We start from the raw sequence: 16,626 nt of genomic DNA, 5'->3' as shown, positions 1-16,626 counted from the left end.
TCCGTCTCACAGGAGCCTCACTGCAGTCTGAGACGAGAGACTCACTGCAAGTCCAGACTGAACATTTATATCACAAAGCCGCCGCTGATCTGACCTGAGGTCTGATCCACTATGCAGAGCACCTTAAGTCAGGATCTCTTCTGGATCTCTACTCTCAGAGAGGAGAACGTTCCTCACATGGGGTCTGCTCAGGAGATGTTGGTTCTCTTTGGATCTACATGAGAACAAACATTCAGTGAAGTTCAACAGATCAGACCCTCTCTGGTACCTGTCAGCTGTTCACATCTCTCCTTCACCAGACGTCATGCTCTCAACAGACTGGACTTTCCTCTGAGGAAGAACAACTGATCTGGAAAACATCAAAAGCACGGATTGCTTTTGTATAAAGTTCATACATGACTGGTCTTTAACATACATCTTTAAGGTAAGGTGAAGGGTATCTTAAAAACAATAAAACATTTGTTTTACATATTTTCATAGCCTTATTGTAGCATGTATTCTTACCAGTAGCAGCTCAAAACCATATCATTTACAGTTTTTGATAAAGTAATAACATTCATTTTGAATTCAGTTCAGCCTTTTGGTTCGGCCCTCCACAACGGGCCGCTGTCTCTGCAGGATTAATTACCTCTGGTCTAGATAATGCTGGAGCTGTTTTATTCACAAACACAGCGGCTGTTATAAAGCAGTTACTACATGTAATAAAGATGCTGATGGAGCTGTTTAAGGCCTGGTAAACAGCTGCTGTGTGGCTGTTATAAAGCAGTTACTACATGACATTCTGGAGGTTGGTTGGGTTCTCTGCAGGTCGACCGTCACCTCCGTGTTAATTGAGCGGCGAGGGGTGTGAGGTATGAGGTCACATGATGAGGTATGAGGTCACATGATGAGGTGTGAGGTCACATGATGAGGTGTGAGGTCACATGACCAGAGGCGTCCTGTCCTCTGAGGGTCTCCCGGTTCTTCTGCTGGAGGGCTGCTGCCGGTAAGACGTGTTTCATCTGTTCAGCATTTAGTCTGTTCACCACTTCACAGGTGTGTTTGTTCACCACTTCACAGGTGTGTTTGTTATAGTTGTCAACTCTGTGTTATATTTGTGTCGCATCCCGTTTAGTTTTGGTGAAATGTTCCTGTTTTTTGCAACATTTGAGCGATTTTTGTTCCATATTTACAGTTTTATGTTCATTTTGATCAATTGATTTTTGTGTGTCCTCTGGTTCATAACAGTGAGTTGTGTGTCCTCTGGTTCATAACAGTGAGTTGTGTGTCCTCTGGTTCATAACAGTGAGTTGTGTGTCCTCTGGTTCATAACAGTGAGTTGTGTGTCCTCTGGTTCATAACAGTGAGTTGTGTGTCCTCTGGTTCATAACAGTGAGTTGTGTGTCCTCCAGACGTTGTGAGTCCTGATGTCTCCCCGGAGGATGGAAACCAAGCCGGTGATCTTCTGCCTGAAGGCGCTGCTGCTGCTCTACTGCCTCGTCTTCTGGGTTCTTATTATACTATATTATTATATTATTATTATTTTTATTCACCTTTCATCATATAGATATCTCTCTATATATAAAGTCATGTAAATGTGTTATATTCATGTGTTCATGACGTTCATTTACGCTGAGTTTGAATTAATGAATATACTTTTAAAAGAAAGACTCAAAATATCAGCAGGCATACATACAGGCATCTATATAAATGTTTATTCTTTTAATCAAACTATTGTCTCATTCATTTGAGTCATTTAAGGTTTACTGTATGCTTTGTATTCTCATTGTTAGTTTAAATACTACATTTACTCACTTTTTACTGTTTACACCCAGACTTCACTAAATGTTTGTCATGGACATTTGGTTTAAAGTCATGGATCATTGGTCAGAATGTGTTTGAATCCTGTATATGTGTATATATATATATATATATATATACGTATATATATATATATATACACATATATATATATATATATATATATATATACGTATATATATATATATATATATATACGTATATATATATATACGTATATATATATATATATATACGTATATATACGTATATATATATATATACGTATATATATATATATATACGTATATATACGTATATATACATATATGTATATATACGTATATATATATATGTAATATATATATACGTATATATATATATATATATATATATATATATATACGTATATATATATATATATATATATATATATATACGTATATATATATATACGTATATATATATATACATATATATATATACGTATATATACATATATGTATATATACGTATATATATATGTATATATATATATACGTATATATATATATATATATATATATATATATATATATATATATATATATATATATATATATACGTATATATATATACGTATATATATATATGTGTATATATATATGTATCCAGGTGAGCGGGGTGGTGCTGCTGGCCGTGGGCCTGTGGTGGAGCTTCATGTTGGGTCCGTACACGTCTCTGATGTCCAGCGGCCCGTCCAACGCGCCGTACGTCCTCACCGCCACCGGAGGCGCCATCGTGCTGTTCGGGCTGTTCGGCTGCTTCGCCACCTGCAGGGGGCGCTGCTGGATGTTACGGCTGGTGAGTACCACACTGTAGTACTACTATGGTATATTACTACACTGTAGTACTACTATTGTATAATACTACACTGCAGTACGACTGATACTACACTGTAGTACTACTATAGTATAATACTACACTGGTCAAGACCCGGTGTGTGGTGCGCAGAGACTCAGGTGCAGAGGGAAGAGACCGGAGGCAGGTTTGAGCGGGAAAAATCCAAAACGTACTTTACTTAGTCAAAACTCAAAACAAAACTAGGAACTAGAAAAAGGTGTCAGATGACATGGAACACATGAACACAGGAACAAAGCCAGCCTGACCGGGACAAGGGAAGCGGGGAGTACATACAGGAGAGGGGAAACACAGGTGAAGGGAATGACACAACCAGGAGACACACACACACAACCAATCAACCGGCAGGGCATTACAACTGTAGTACTACTATAGTATAATACTACACTGTAGTACTACTGATACTGTGTACATTCATTATTATTTAAATTATTTCATCTGGAACCACCGAAATAATTACAACCATCAAAAATAGTTTCACATTCATGTTCAATCCAATACTTTATTAAAGTAATTAATTATTGAATAATCGATTTTGAGACTAATTGATGACTCATAGTTTCTGATGTACTTCACATATGTTCACGAGTTTCATATTTAACATCATATTTAATGAACCCTTCATATGTTTTGTGTCTAACTAAAGCTATTGGATAAATGCAGTAAAAGTACTTCAAATGTGTACTTAATGGTAGTACTTGTACTGTGACCTCTCATTAGTACGCCGTGTTCCTGTCTCTGGTCTTCATGACGGAACTCATCGCGGGAATCTCTGGATTCATCTTTCGCCACGAGGTTAGAGCACGTTCCTGTGATATTAATAACAATAATACTATTAATAACACATTGTTCATATTAACGTTCCTGTGATATTAATAACACATTCTTCAGATTAAAGGGACGTTCCTGACGACGTACAGCGAGGCCGTGCTGAGATACGATGGACGGGACGACAGGAGCTTGGCTGTGGACGGGGTTCAACGTAGAGTCAGTGTGGTGTTCCTCAGGGTTCAACGTAGAGTCAGTGTGGTGTTCCTCAGGGTTCAACGTAGAGTCATTGTGGTGTTCCTCAGGGTTCAACGTAGAGTCATTGTGGTGTTCCTCAGGGTTCAACGTAGAGTCATTGTGGTGTTCCTCAGGGTTCAACGTAGAGTCATTGTGGTGTTCCTCAGGGTTCAACGTAGAGTCATTGTGGTGTTCCTCAGGGTTCAACGTAGAGTCAGTGTGGTGTTCCTCAGGGTTCAACGTAGAGTCATTGTGGTGTTCCTCAGGGTTCAACGTAGAGTCATTGTGGTGTTCCTCAGGGTTCAACGTAGAGTCATTGTGGTGTTCCTCAGGGTTCAACGTAGAGTCAGTGTGGTGTTCCTCAGGGTTCAACGTAGAGTCATTGTGGTGTTCCTCAGGGTTCAACGTAGAGTCAGTGTGGTGTTCCTCAGGGTTCAACGTAGAGTCATTGTGGTGTTCCTCAGGGTTCAACGTAGAGTCAGTGTGGTGTTCCTCAGGGTTCAACGTAGAGTCATTGTGGTGTTCCTCAGGGTTCAACGTAGAGTCATTGTGGTGTTCCTCAGGGTTCAACGTAGAGTCAGTGTGGTGTTCCTCAGGGTTCAACGTAGAGTCATTGTGGTGTTCCTCAGGGTTCAACGTAGAGTCAGTGTGGTGTTCCTCAGGGTTCAACGTAGAGTCATTGTGGTGTTCCTCAGGGTTCAACGTAGAGTCATTGTGGTGTTCCTCAGGGTTCAACGTAGAGTCATTGTGGTGTTCCTCAGGGTTCAACGTAGAGTCATTGTGGTGTTCCTCAGGGTTCAACGTAGAGTCAGTGTGGTGTTCCTCAGGGTTCAACGTAGAGTCAGTGTGGTGTTCCTCAGGGTTCCATTCTGGGTCCTCTACAGTTTTAGGAAAATACTTTCATGTCATCTCATGTTCCATAAACTTTCAGGACAACTTTAAATACGATACTACACATATCCATATGGTGGTTAGATAAAGTTTGGCTGTGTTTAATGAACTCAAGCCAAGTTAATACATTTCTGTCCACAACAGAAAAACACCCCCGGGTCCTTTATCACCTTATGAAGTAGTTATTGCTAACTTTCATTGATTTAAAATGTACAATTTAATAGAAACTAAGATACCTTCTGTAAGCACTTTTCTTTATTTGTCTTCACACTGATGATTTATATAAAGACAGATCCGGTTCTACGCTGATGATGCAGTGATCTATGTGATGTGATATAATCTGTAAGCATTGAAGGTTATATATAGGTTATATATATATATATTTATATATATATATATATGTATGCTGTGTGTTTGCAGCTGCTCTGCTGTGGAGTGCATAACTACACCAGCTGGCTCAGCTCACTGTACTTCCCCGCCGGAGGGATTCCCGCCAGCTGCTGCGTCTCTTTCTCCGACTGCAGCGCCGCCGACCTGAAGAACGCCACGCTGGCCGCTCGCAAGGTCCACCAGCAGGTGAGGAGCTCAGGTCACATGACCGGGAGGACGGCCCGGATTGGACCCTTTAGAACTCAGAGTACACTCGTTTGATTCCTCTTCAACCACTATATATATATATATATATATATATATATATATATATATATATATATATATATATATATATATATATATATATATATATATATATATGTGTGTGTGTGTACTGTATATAAATACACGTAATGAAAGCAGTATTTGTGTGTCTGCAGGGTTGTTATGAGTTGGTGACGTCCTTCATTGAGGGAAACATGGGAATCATCGCTGGAGTGACGTTCAGCGTCTCCTTCTCTCAGGTACAACACCTACACAGTACTACTACTGTACTAGTAGTACCTTCTCTCAGGTACAACACCTACACAGTACTACTACTGTACTAGTAGTACCTTCTCTCAGGTACAACACCTACACAGTACTACTACTGTACTAGTAGTACCTTCTCTCAGGTACAACACCTACACAGTACTACTACTGTACTAGTAGTACCTTCTCTCAGGTACAACACCTACACAGTACTACTACTGTACTAGTAGTACCTTCTCTCAGGTACAACACCTACACAGTACTGTGGAAGTACCACAGTACTACTACTGTACTTGTAGTACCTTCTCTCAGGTACAACACCTACACAGTACTACTACTGTACTAGTAGTACCTTCTCTCAGGTACAACACCTACACAGTACTACTACTGTACTAGTAGTACCTTCTCTCAGGTACAACACCTACACAGTACTGTGGAAGTACCACAGTACTACTACTGTACTAGTAGTACCTTCTCTCAGGTACAACACCTACACAGTACTGTGGAAGTACCACAGTACTACTACTGTACTTGTAGTACCTTCTCTCAGGTACAACACCTACACAGTACTGTGGAAGTACCACAGTACTACTACTGTACTTGTAGTACCTTCTCTCAGGTACAACACCTACACAGTACTACTACTCTACTAGTAGTACCTTCTCTCAGGTACAACACCTACACAGTACTACTACTGTACTAGTAGTACCTTCTCTCAGGTACAACACCTACACAGTACTACTACTGTACTAGTAGTACCTTCTCTCAGGTACAACACCTACACAGTACTACTACTGTACTAGTAGTACCTTCTCTCAGGTACAACACCTACACAGTACTGTGGAAGTACCACAGTACTACTACTGTACTAGTAGTACCTTCTCTCAGGTACAACACCTACACAGTACTGTGGAAGTACCACAGTACTACTACTGTACTAGTAGTACCTTCTCTCAGGTACAACACCTACACAGTACTGTGGAAGTACCACAGTACTACTACTGTACTTGTAGTACCTTCTCTCAGGTACAACACCTACACAGTACTACTACTCTACTAGTAGTACCTTCTCTCAGGTACAACACCTACACAGTACTGTGGAAGTATCACAGTACTACTACTGTACTAGTAGTACTACTGTCGTAGTAGTACTACTGTCGTAGTAGAACTGTCGTTGTAGTTGCACAGTCAGATGAAGTACAAGTGCTGCAGTACTTGGTTCTGTCCTGCAGGAGGCAGCGTTGTGTCACCTTGTGACATCACAGAGGCTCAGACAGCCAATCAGGGCCCTGTTTCTCGTACCTGGTTTACTGAGTTAGCGGCTAATTGTCAGGATAAGATGACGTAGGTCAGGCTTTCTCGGTTTCTCGAAGCAAGCTTAGATTAATCACCATAGCAACACATCCAAAAATGTAAACCTGCTCCTGGGCAGGCTGACTGAACTTCACTGGATAAGCTGGACACTCCCACGGACAAAAAGGCAGCTTCTTCCTCATTGATGAAGGAGCGATATTAGTTATGTTAGTTTTATAGGGAGAGAGTTCTTTCAGATCACAGGATCCATCCTTTACATCATCATGACTTCCTGTACGCGGCGATATAGATTTTGCCGGCAAGAAATAATTTATTTAGAGAGCTTCTCGAGCCACAGCGGACAATAGGTGTGGATGGAATCACAACCTTGAGTTGCCCTGGTGAAAGAGAAAGGGTTCTGTGCTCTTAATTTTCCCTTTCTGTTACAAACTGTATTTATTTTCTTTGTATTTGTTCAAGAGGGACAATGTACAATGTACATGTATTGGATGCCTTGTTAAAAATAATGATAAAGAACCTTGCAAATGAATGCAAAATGACTGACATCCTTAAACTGTGCATCTGTGCATCTCACCAGAAGCCACAAATAGTGGCAGGCAGTTGCCAAAACATCTTCTGAATCTATTCTGCAGCGATGACAGCTGTGGCCACAAATACCTGCCACAGCGGCTTCTAGACTAAACATTCAACCAGAAAACTATTGTTGTGCCTCAATGACTGTCTATGTATACCACATTACACCACATACACCACAATGTGTATACCACATTATCAAACAAAAAACAAAAAAGTGCAACAAATAAAGCGCATAAACAGTAGCCTTTTAACGCAAAACAATAGATCAACACGTACATAAAATAACAAAAAATGAGGTATTAGAAGGAGATCAAAAGCTGGGTAGAACGCGTCTGGAACGAACGCGTCTGGAACGAACGCGTCTGGAACGAACGCGTCTGGAACGAACGCGTCTGGAACGAACACGTCTGGAACGAACGCGTCTGGAACGAACGCGTCTGGAACGAACACACCTGGAACGAACGCGTCTGTAACGAACGCGTCTGGAACGAACGTGTCTGTAACGAACGCGTCTGTAACGAACGCGTCTGTAACGAACGCGTCTGGAACGAACGTGTCTGTAACGAACGCGTCTGTAACGAACGCGTCTGGAACGAACGTGTCTGTAACGAACGCGTCTGTAACGAACGCGTCTGTAACGAACGCGTCTGGAACGAACGTGTCTGGAATGCGTCTGTAACGAACACGTCTGTAACGAACGCGTCTGGAACGAACACGTCTGGAACGAACACGTCTGGAACGAACACGTCTTGAACGAACGCGTCTGGAACGAACGCGTCTGGAACGAACACGTCTGGAACGAACGCATCTGGAACGAACACGCACCTGGAACGAACGCATCTGGAACGAACACGCGTCTGGAACGAACACGCGTCTGGAACGAACGCGTCTGGAACGAACGCGTCTGGAACGAACGCGTCTGGAACGAACACGTCTGGAACGAACACGTCTTGAACGAACACGTCTTGAACGAACACGTCTGGAACGAACGCGTCTGGAACGAACGCGTCTGGAACGAACGCGTCTGGAACGAACGCATCTGGAACGAACGTGTCTGGAACGAACGCGTTTGGAACGAACGCGTCTGGAACGAACGCGTCTGGAACGAACGCGTCTGGAACGAACGCATCTGGAACGAACGTGTCTGGAACGAACGCGTCTGTAACGAACGCGTTTGGAACGAACACGTCTTGAACGAACACGTCTGGAACGAACGCATCTGGAACGAACGCGTCTGGAACGAACGCGTCTGGAACGAACGCATCTGGAACGAACGTGTCTGGAACGAACGCGTCTGGAACGAACGCGTCTGGAACGAACGCGTCTGGAACGAACGCGTCTGGAACGAACGCGTCTGGAACGAACGCGTCTGGAACGAACACACCTGGAACGAACGCGTCTGGAATGCGTCTGTAACGAACACGTCTGGAACGAACGTGTCTGTAACGAACGTGTCTGGAATGCGTCTGTAACGAACGCGTCTGTAACGAACGCGTCTGTAACGAACGCGTCTGTAACGAACGCGTCTGTAACGAACGCGTCTGGAACGAACGCGTCTGTAACGAACGCGTCTGTAACGAACGCGTCTGGAACGAACACGTCTGTAACGAACACGTATTGAACGAACGCGTCTGGAACGAACACGTCTTGAACGAACGCGTCTTGAACGAACGCGTCTGGAACGAACACGTCTTGAACGAACGCGTCTGTAACGAACACATCTGGAACGAACGCGTCTGGAACGAACACGTCTTGAACGAACACATCTGGAACGAACGCGTCTGTAACGAACGCGTCTGTAACGAACGCGTCTGTAACGAACGCGTCTGGAACGAACGCGTCTGGAACGAACACGTCTGTAACGAACGCGTCTGTAACGAACGCGTCTGTAACGAACGCGTCTGTAACGAACGCGTCTGGAACGAACGCGTCTGGAACGAACACGTCTTGAACGAACGCGTCTGGAACGAACGCGTCTGGAACGAACGCGTCTGGAACGAACGCGTCTGGAACGAACGTGTCTGGAATGCGTCTGTAACGAACACGTCTGTAACGAACGCGTCTGGAACGAACACGTCTGGAACGAACACGTCTGGAACGAACGCGTCTGTAACGAACGCGTCTGGAACGAACACGTCTGGAACGAACACGTCTGTAACGAACGCGTCTGTAACGAACGCGTCTGGAACGAACACGTCTGGAACGAACACGTCTGTAACGAACGCGTCTGGAACGAACACGTCTGGAACGAACACGTCTGGAACGAACACGTCTTGAACGAACGCGTCTGGAACGAACGCGTCTGGAACGAACACGTCTGGAACGAACGCATCTGGAACGAACGCATCTGGAACGAACACGCGTCTCGAACGAACACGCGTCTGGAACGAACGCGTCTGGAACGAACGCGTCTGGAACGAACACGTCTTGAACGAACGCGTCTGGAACGAACGCGTCTGTAACGAACGCGTCTGGAATGCGTCTGTAACGAACACGTCTGTAACGAACGCGTCTGGAACGAACGCGTCTGGAACGAACGCGTCTGGAACGAACGCATCTGGAACGAACGCGTCTGGAACGAACGTGTCTGGAATGCGTCTGGAACGAACACGCGTCTGGAACGAACGCGTTTGGAACGAACGCGTTTGGAACGAACGCGTCTGGAACGAACGCGTCTGGAACGAACGCGTCTGGAACGAACGCGTCTGGAACGAACGCGTCTGGAACGAACACGTCTGGAACGAACACGTCTGGAACGAACGCGTCTGGAACGAACGCGTCTGGAATGCGTCTGTAACGAACGCGTCTGTAACGAACGCGTCTGGAACGAACACGTCTGGAACGAACACGTCTTGAACGAACGCGTCTGGAACGAACGCGTCTGGAACGAACGCGTCTGGAACGAACGCGTCTGGAACGAACGCGTCTGGAACGAACGCATCTGGAACGAACGTGTCTGGAATGCGTCTGGAACGAACGCGTCTGTAACGAACGCGTCTGTAACGAACGCGTTTGGAACGAACGCGTTTGGAACGAACGCGTCTGGAACGAACGCGTCTGGAACGAACGCGTTTGGAACGAACGCGTCTGGAACGAACGCGTCTGGAACGAACGCGTCTGGAACGAACGCATCTGGAACGAACGTGTCTGGAATGCGTCTGGAACGAACACATCTTGAACGAACGTGTCTGGAATGCGTCTGGAACGAACGCATCTGGAACGAACGTGTCTGGAATGCGTCTGGAACGAACACATCTTGAACGAACGTGTCTGGAATGCGTCTGGAACGAACACATCTTGAACGAACGTGTCTGGAATGCGTCTGGAACGAACGCGTCTGGAATGCGTCTGGAACAAACGCGTCTGTAACGAACGTGTCTGGAATGCGTCTGTAACGAACGCGTCTGTAACGAACGCGTCTGTAACGAACACGTCTGTAACGAACGCGTCTTGAACGAACGCGTCTGTAACGAACGCGTCTGGAACGAACGCGTCTGTAACGAACGCGTCTGTAACGAACGCGTCTGTAACGAACGCGTCTGTAACGAACGTGTCTTTAACGAACGCGTCTGGAACGAACGCGTCTGGAACGAACGCGTCTGGAACGAACGCGTCTGTAACGAACGCGTCTGTAACGAACACGTCTGGAACGAACACGTCTGTAACGAACACGTATTGAACGAACGCGTCTGGAACGAACACGTCTTGAACGAACGCGTCTGGAACGAACACGTCTGTAACGAACGCGTCTGGAACGAACACGTCTGTAACGAACACGTATTGAACGAACGCGTCTGGAACGAACACGTCTTGAACGAACGCGTCTGGAACGAACACGTCTTGAACGAACGCGTCTGGAACGAACACGTCTGTAACGAACACGTATTGAACGAACGCGTCTGGAACGAACACGTCTGTAACGAACACGTCTTGAACGAGCGCGTCTGGAACGAACACGTCTTGAACGAACGCGTCTTGAACGAACGCGTCTGGAACGAACACGTCTGTAACGAACACGTCTTGAACGAGCGCGTCTGGAACGAACACGTCTTGAACGAACGCGTCTTGAACGAACGCGTCTGGAACGAACACGTCTTGAACGAACGCGTCTGTAACGAACGCGTCTGTAACGAACACGTCTTGAACGAACGCGTCTGGAACGAACACGTCTTGAACGAACGCGTCTGGAACGAACGCGTCTGGAACGAACACGTCTTGAACGAACGCGTCTGTAACGAACGCGTCTGTAACGAACACATCTGGAACGAACGCGTCTGGAACGAACGTGTCTGGAACGAACACGTCTTGAACGAACACATCTGGAACGAACGCGTCTGTAACGAACGTGTCTGGAATGCGTCTGTAACGAACGCGTCTGTAACGAACGCGTCTGTAACGAACGCGTCTGTAACGAACGCGTCTGTAACGAACGCGTCTGTAACGAACGCGTCTGTAACGAACGCGTCTGGAACGAACACGTCTGGAACGAACACGTCTTGAACGAACACGTCTGGAACGAACGCGTCTTGAACGAACGCGTCTGGAACGAACACGTCTTGAACGAACACGTCTGGAACGAACGCGTCTGGAACGAACACGTCTTGAACGAACGCGTCTGTAACGAACGCGTCTGTAATGAACACATCTGGAACGAACGCGTCTGGAACGAACGTGTCTGGAACGAACACGTCTTGAACGAACACATCTGGAACGAACGCGTCTGTAACGAACGTGTCTGGAATGCGTCTGTAACGAACGCGTCTGTAACGAACGCGTCTGTAACGAACGCGTCTGTAACGAACGCGTCTGTAACGAACGCGTCTGGAACGAACGCGTCTGGAACGAACACGTCTTGAACGAACGCGTCTGGAACGAACGCGTCTGGAACGAACGTGTCTGGAATGCGTCTGTAACGAACACGTCTGTAACGAACGCGTCTGGAACGAACACGTCTGGAACGAACACGTCTGGAACGAACACGTCTTGAACGAACGCGTCTGGAACGAACGCGTCTGGAACGAACACGTCTGGAACGAACGCATCTGGAACGAACACGCACCTGGAACGAACGCATCTGGAACGAACACGCGTCTGGAACGAACACGCGTCTGGAACGAACGCGTCTGGAACGAACGCGTCTGGAACGAACGCGTCTGGAACGAACGCGTCTGGAACGAACACGTCTGGAACGAACACGTCTTGAACGAACACGTCTTGAACGAACACGTCTGGAACGAACGCATCTGGAACGAACGCGTCTGGAACGAACGCGTCTGGAACGAACGCGTCTGGAACGAACGTGTCTGGAACGAACGCGTTTGGAACGAACGCGTCTGGAACGAACGCGTCTGGAACGAACGCGTCTGGAACGAACGCATCTGGAACGAACGTGTCTGGAACGAACGCGTCTGTAACGAACGCGTTTGGAACGAACACGTCTTGAACGAACACGTCTGGAACGAACGCATCTGGAACGAACGCGTCTGGAACGAACGCGTCTGGAACGAACGCATCTGGAACGAACGTGTCTGGAACGAACGCGTTTGGAACGAACGCGTTTGGAACGAACGCGTCTGGAACGAACGCGTCTGGAACGAACGCGTCTGGAACGAACGGGTCTGGAACGAACGCGTCTGGAACGAACGCGTCTGGAACGAACGCGTCTGGAACGAACGCGTCTGTAACGAACGCGTTTGGAACGAACGCGTCTGGAACGAACGCGTCTGGAACGAACGCGTCTGGAACGAACGCGTCTGGAACGAACACGTCTTGAACGAACACGTCTGGAACGAACGCGTCTGGAACGAACGCGTCTGGAATGCGTCTGTAACGAACGCGTCTGTAACGAACGCGTCTGGAACGAACACGTCTGGAACGAACACGTCTTGAACGAACGTGTCTGGAACGAACGTGTCTGGAACGAACGCGTCTGGAACGAACGCGTCTGGAACGAACGCGTCTGTAACGAACGCGTCTGTAACGAACGCGTCTGTAACGAACGCGTCTGGAACGAACGCGTCTGGAACGAACACGTCTGGAACGAACACGTCTTGAACGAACGCGTCTGGAACGAACGCGTCTGGAACGAACACGTCTGGAACGAACGCATCTGGAACGAACACGCGTCTGGAACGAACGCGTCTGGAACGAACGCGTCTGGAACGAACACGTCTGGAACGAACACGTCTTGAACGAACACGTCTGGAACGAACGCGTCTGGAACGAACGCGTCTGGAATGCGTCTGTAACGAACGCGTCTGTAACGAACGCGTCTGGAACGAACACGTCTGGAACGAACGCGTCTGTAACGAACGCGTCTGGAACGAACGCGTCTGGAACGAACGCGTCTGGAACGAACACGTCTGGAACGAACACGTCTTGAACGAACGCGTCTGGAACGAACGCGTCTGGAACGAACACGTCTGGAACGAACGCATCTGGAACGAACGCGTCTGGAACGAACGCGTCTGGAACGAACACGTCTGGAACGAACGCACCTGGAACGAACGCATCTGGAACGAACACGCGTCTGGAACGAACGCGTCTGGAACGAACGCGTCTGGAACGAACACGTCTGGAACGAACACGTCTTGAACGAACACGTCTGGAACGAACGCGTCTGGAACGAACGCGTCTGGAATGCGTCTGTAACGAACGCGTCTGTAACGAACGCGTCTGGAACGAACACGTCTGGAACGAACACGTCTTGAACGAACGCGTCTGGAACGAACGCGTCTGGAACGAACGCGTCTGGAACGAACGCGTCTGGAACGAACGCGTCTGGAACGAACGTGTCTGGAATGCGTCTGGAACGAACACGCGTCTGGAACGAACGCGTCTGTAACGAACGCGTTTGGAACGAACGCGTCTGGAACGAACGCGTCTGGAACGAACGCGTCTGGAACGAACGCGTCTGGAACGAATGCGTCTGTAACGAACGCGTCTGTAACGAACGCGTCTGGAACGAACACGTCTGGAACGAACCCGTCTTGAACGAACGCGTCTGGAACGAACACGTCTGGAACGAACGCGTCTGGAACGAACGCGTCTGGAACGAACGCATCTGGAACGAACGTGTCTGGAATGCGTCTGGAACGAACACGCGTCTGGAACGAACGCGTCTGTAACGAACGCGTTTGGAACGAACGCGTCTGGAACGAACGCGTCTGGAACGAACGCGTCTGTAACGAACGCGTTTGGAACGAACGCGTCTGGAACGAACGCGTCTGGAACGAACACGTCTGGAACGAACACGTCTTGAACGAACACGTCTGGAACGAACGCGTCTGGAACGAACGCGTCTGGAATGCGTCTGTAACGAACGCGTCTGGAACGAACGCGTCTGGAACGAACACGTCTGGAACGAACACGTCTTGAACGAACGCGTCTGGAACGAACGCGTCTGGAACGAACGCATCTGGAACGAACGCGTCTGGAACGAACGCATCTGGAACGAACGCATCTGGAACGAACGCATCTGGAACGAACGTGTCTGGAATGCGTCTGGAACGAACACGCGTCTGGAACGAACGCGTCTGTAACGAACGCGTTTGGAACGAACGCGTCTGGAACGAACGCGTCTGGAACGAACACATCTTGAACGAACGTGTCTGGAATGCGTCTGGAACGAACGCGTCTGGAACGAACGCATCTGGAACGAACGTGTCTGGAATGCGTCTGGAACGAACACATCTTGAACGAACGTGTCTGGAATGCGTCTGGAACGAACACATCTTGAACGAACGTGTCTGGAATGCGTCTGGAACGAACACATCTTGAACGAACGTGTCTGGAATGCGTCTGGAACGAACACATCTTGAACGAACGTGTCTGGAATGCGTCTGGAACGAACGCATCTGGAACGAACGTGTCTGGAATGCGTCTGGAACGAACGCGTCTGTAACGAACGTGTCCGGAATGCGTCTGTAACGAACGCGTCTGTAACGAACGTGTCTGGAATGCGTCTGTAACGAACGCGTCTGTAACGAACGCGTCTGGAACGAACACGTCTGTAACGAACGCGTCTGTAACGAACGCGTCTGTAACGAACGCGTCTGGAACGAACGCATCTGGAACGAACGTGTCTGGAATGCGTCTGGAACGAACACGCGTCTGGAACGAACGCATCTGGAACGAACGTGTCTGGAATGCGTCTGGAACGAACACGCGTCTGGAACGAACGCGTCTGGAACGAACGCGTCTGGAACAAACGCGTCTGGAACGAACGTGTCTGGAATGCGTCTGGAACGAACACATCTGGAACGAACGCATCTGGAACGAACGCGTCTGGAACGAACGCGTCTGGAACGAACGCGTCTGGAACGAACGCGTCTGGAACGAACACACACCTGGAAGGAACGCGTCTGGAACGAACACACACCTGGAACGAACGCGTCTGGAACGAACGCGTCTGGAACGAACGCGTCTTGAACGAACGCGTCTGGAACGAACGCGTCTTGAACGAACGCGTCTGGAACGAACGCGTCTTGAACGAACGCGTCTGGAACCAACGCGTCTTGAACGAACGCGTCTTGAACCAACGCGTCTGGAACCAACGCGTCTGGAACCAACGCGTCTGGAACCAACGCGTTCACGGCAACAATGTTGCAAAAACGTTGGAATATTCATAACGCGTTTGCTGTGAATGACTACGGTATTGACTTCCTCATATGCCTTCATGATCATCTCCTGCTTCTTAGTAGAGAAATAAAAAGAGGTTCCTCTGAGTTTATTGTCCATTGTACTGTTAGAACATGGTGGTGTCAGTGCTCCATTATTATCCTTCTGAAGAGGAGCGGCGCATTAATCTAGATGACTGACGTCTGGCTAGAATGAACGAGACGTTTCAGCGCGGATCAGCCGTGAAGAAACCCAGACAGCCTGATGTCAATCATCTCGCTAATTTAAGATGAGATTAGGACATTTGCTTGACTTTGTTTAGCCGGGTACGAGAAACAGGGCCCAGCTGTGAGCTCCCGGCCTGTTGATGACATCATGAATGTGTCTTGTCTCAGCTGATAGGGACGTCTCTGGCCTGCTGTCTGTCTCGCTTCATCAGTGCCAACCAGTACGAGATGGTGTGAGACAGGTACACACACACGCACACACACACACACACACACACACACACACACACACACACACACACACACACACACACACACACACACAAACCCTAAGTTCTGACTCTTCTTGTCTTCCAGGTTCCTCATGAAGCGACTGCTGATCAATAATCAATCCCTTCTTGGCTCCTCCCTC

General features: G+C 47.7%; 1 protein-coding gene across 1 annotated transcript in view; it reads left to right on the top strand.

Moving 5' to 3' along the window:
• The first annotated feature begins 1,001 nt into the window (after window positions 1–1,001).
• LOC306752863 (tetraspanin-7-like) overlaps window positions 1,002–16,626 on the top strand; it is a 15,770-nt gene continuing 145 nt past the window's right edge. The window contains exons 1-9 of the mRNA XM_079236686.1: window positions 1,002–1,059; window positions 1,392–1,487; window positions 2,434–2,622; window positions 3,400–3,474; window positions 3,571–3,666; window positions 4,996–5,151; window positions 5,388–5,471; window positions 16,383–16,456; window positions 16,572–16,626. The exon at window positions 16,572–16,626 is cut by the window's right edge and continues 145 nt beyond it. Of these exons, the coding sequence (XP_079092812.1) occupies window positions 1,407–1,487; window positions 2,434–2,622; window positions 3,400–3,474; window positions 3,571–3,666; window positions 4,996–5,151; window positions 5,388–5,471; window positions 16,383–16,451 (750 nt within the window). The 5' untranslated portion in view covers window positions 1,002–1,059; window positions 1,392–1,406 and the 3' untranslated portion in view covers window positions 16,452–16,456; window positions 16,572–16,626. The remainder of the gene's footprint in view (window positions 1,060–1,391; window positions 1,488–2,433; window positions 2,623–3,399; window positions 3,475–3,570; window positions 3,667–4,995; window positions 5,152–5,387; window positions 5,472–16,382; window positions 16,457–16,571) is intronic.

Source organism: Taurulus bubalis, assembly GCF_910589615.1.
Source record: "Taurulus bubalis genome assembly, chromosome: 21".
Lineage (NCBI taxonomy): Eukaryota > Metazoa > Chordata > Actinopteri > Perciformes > Cottidae > Taurulus > Taurulus bubalis.
Note: the sequence above shows the minus strand (reverse complement) of the source record. Positions and strands in the feature narration are given on the sequence as shown.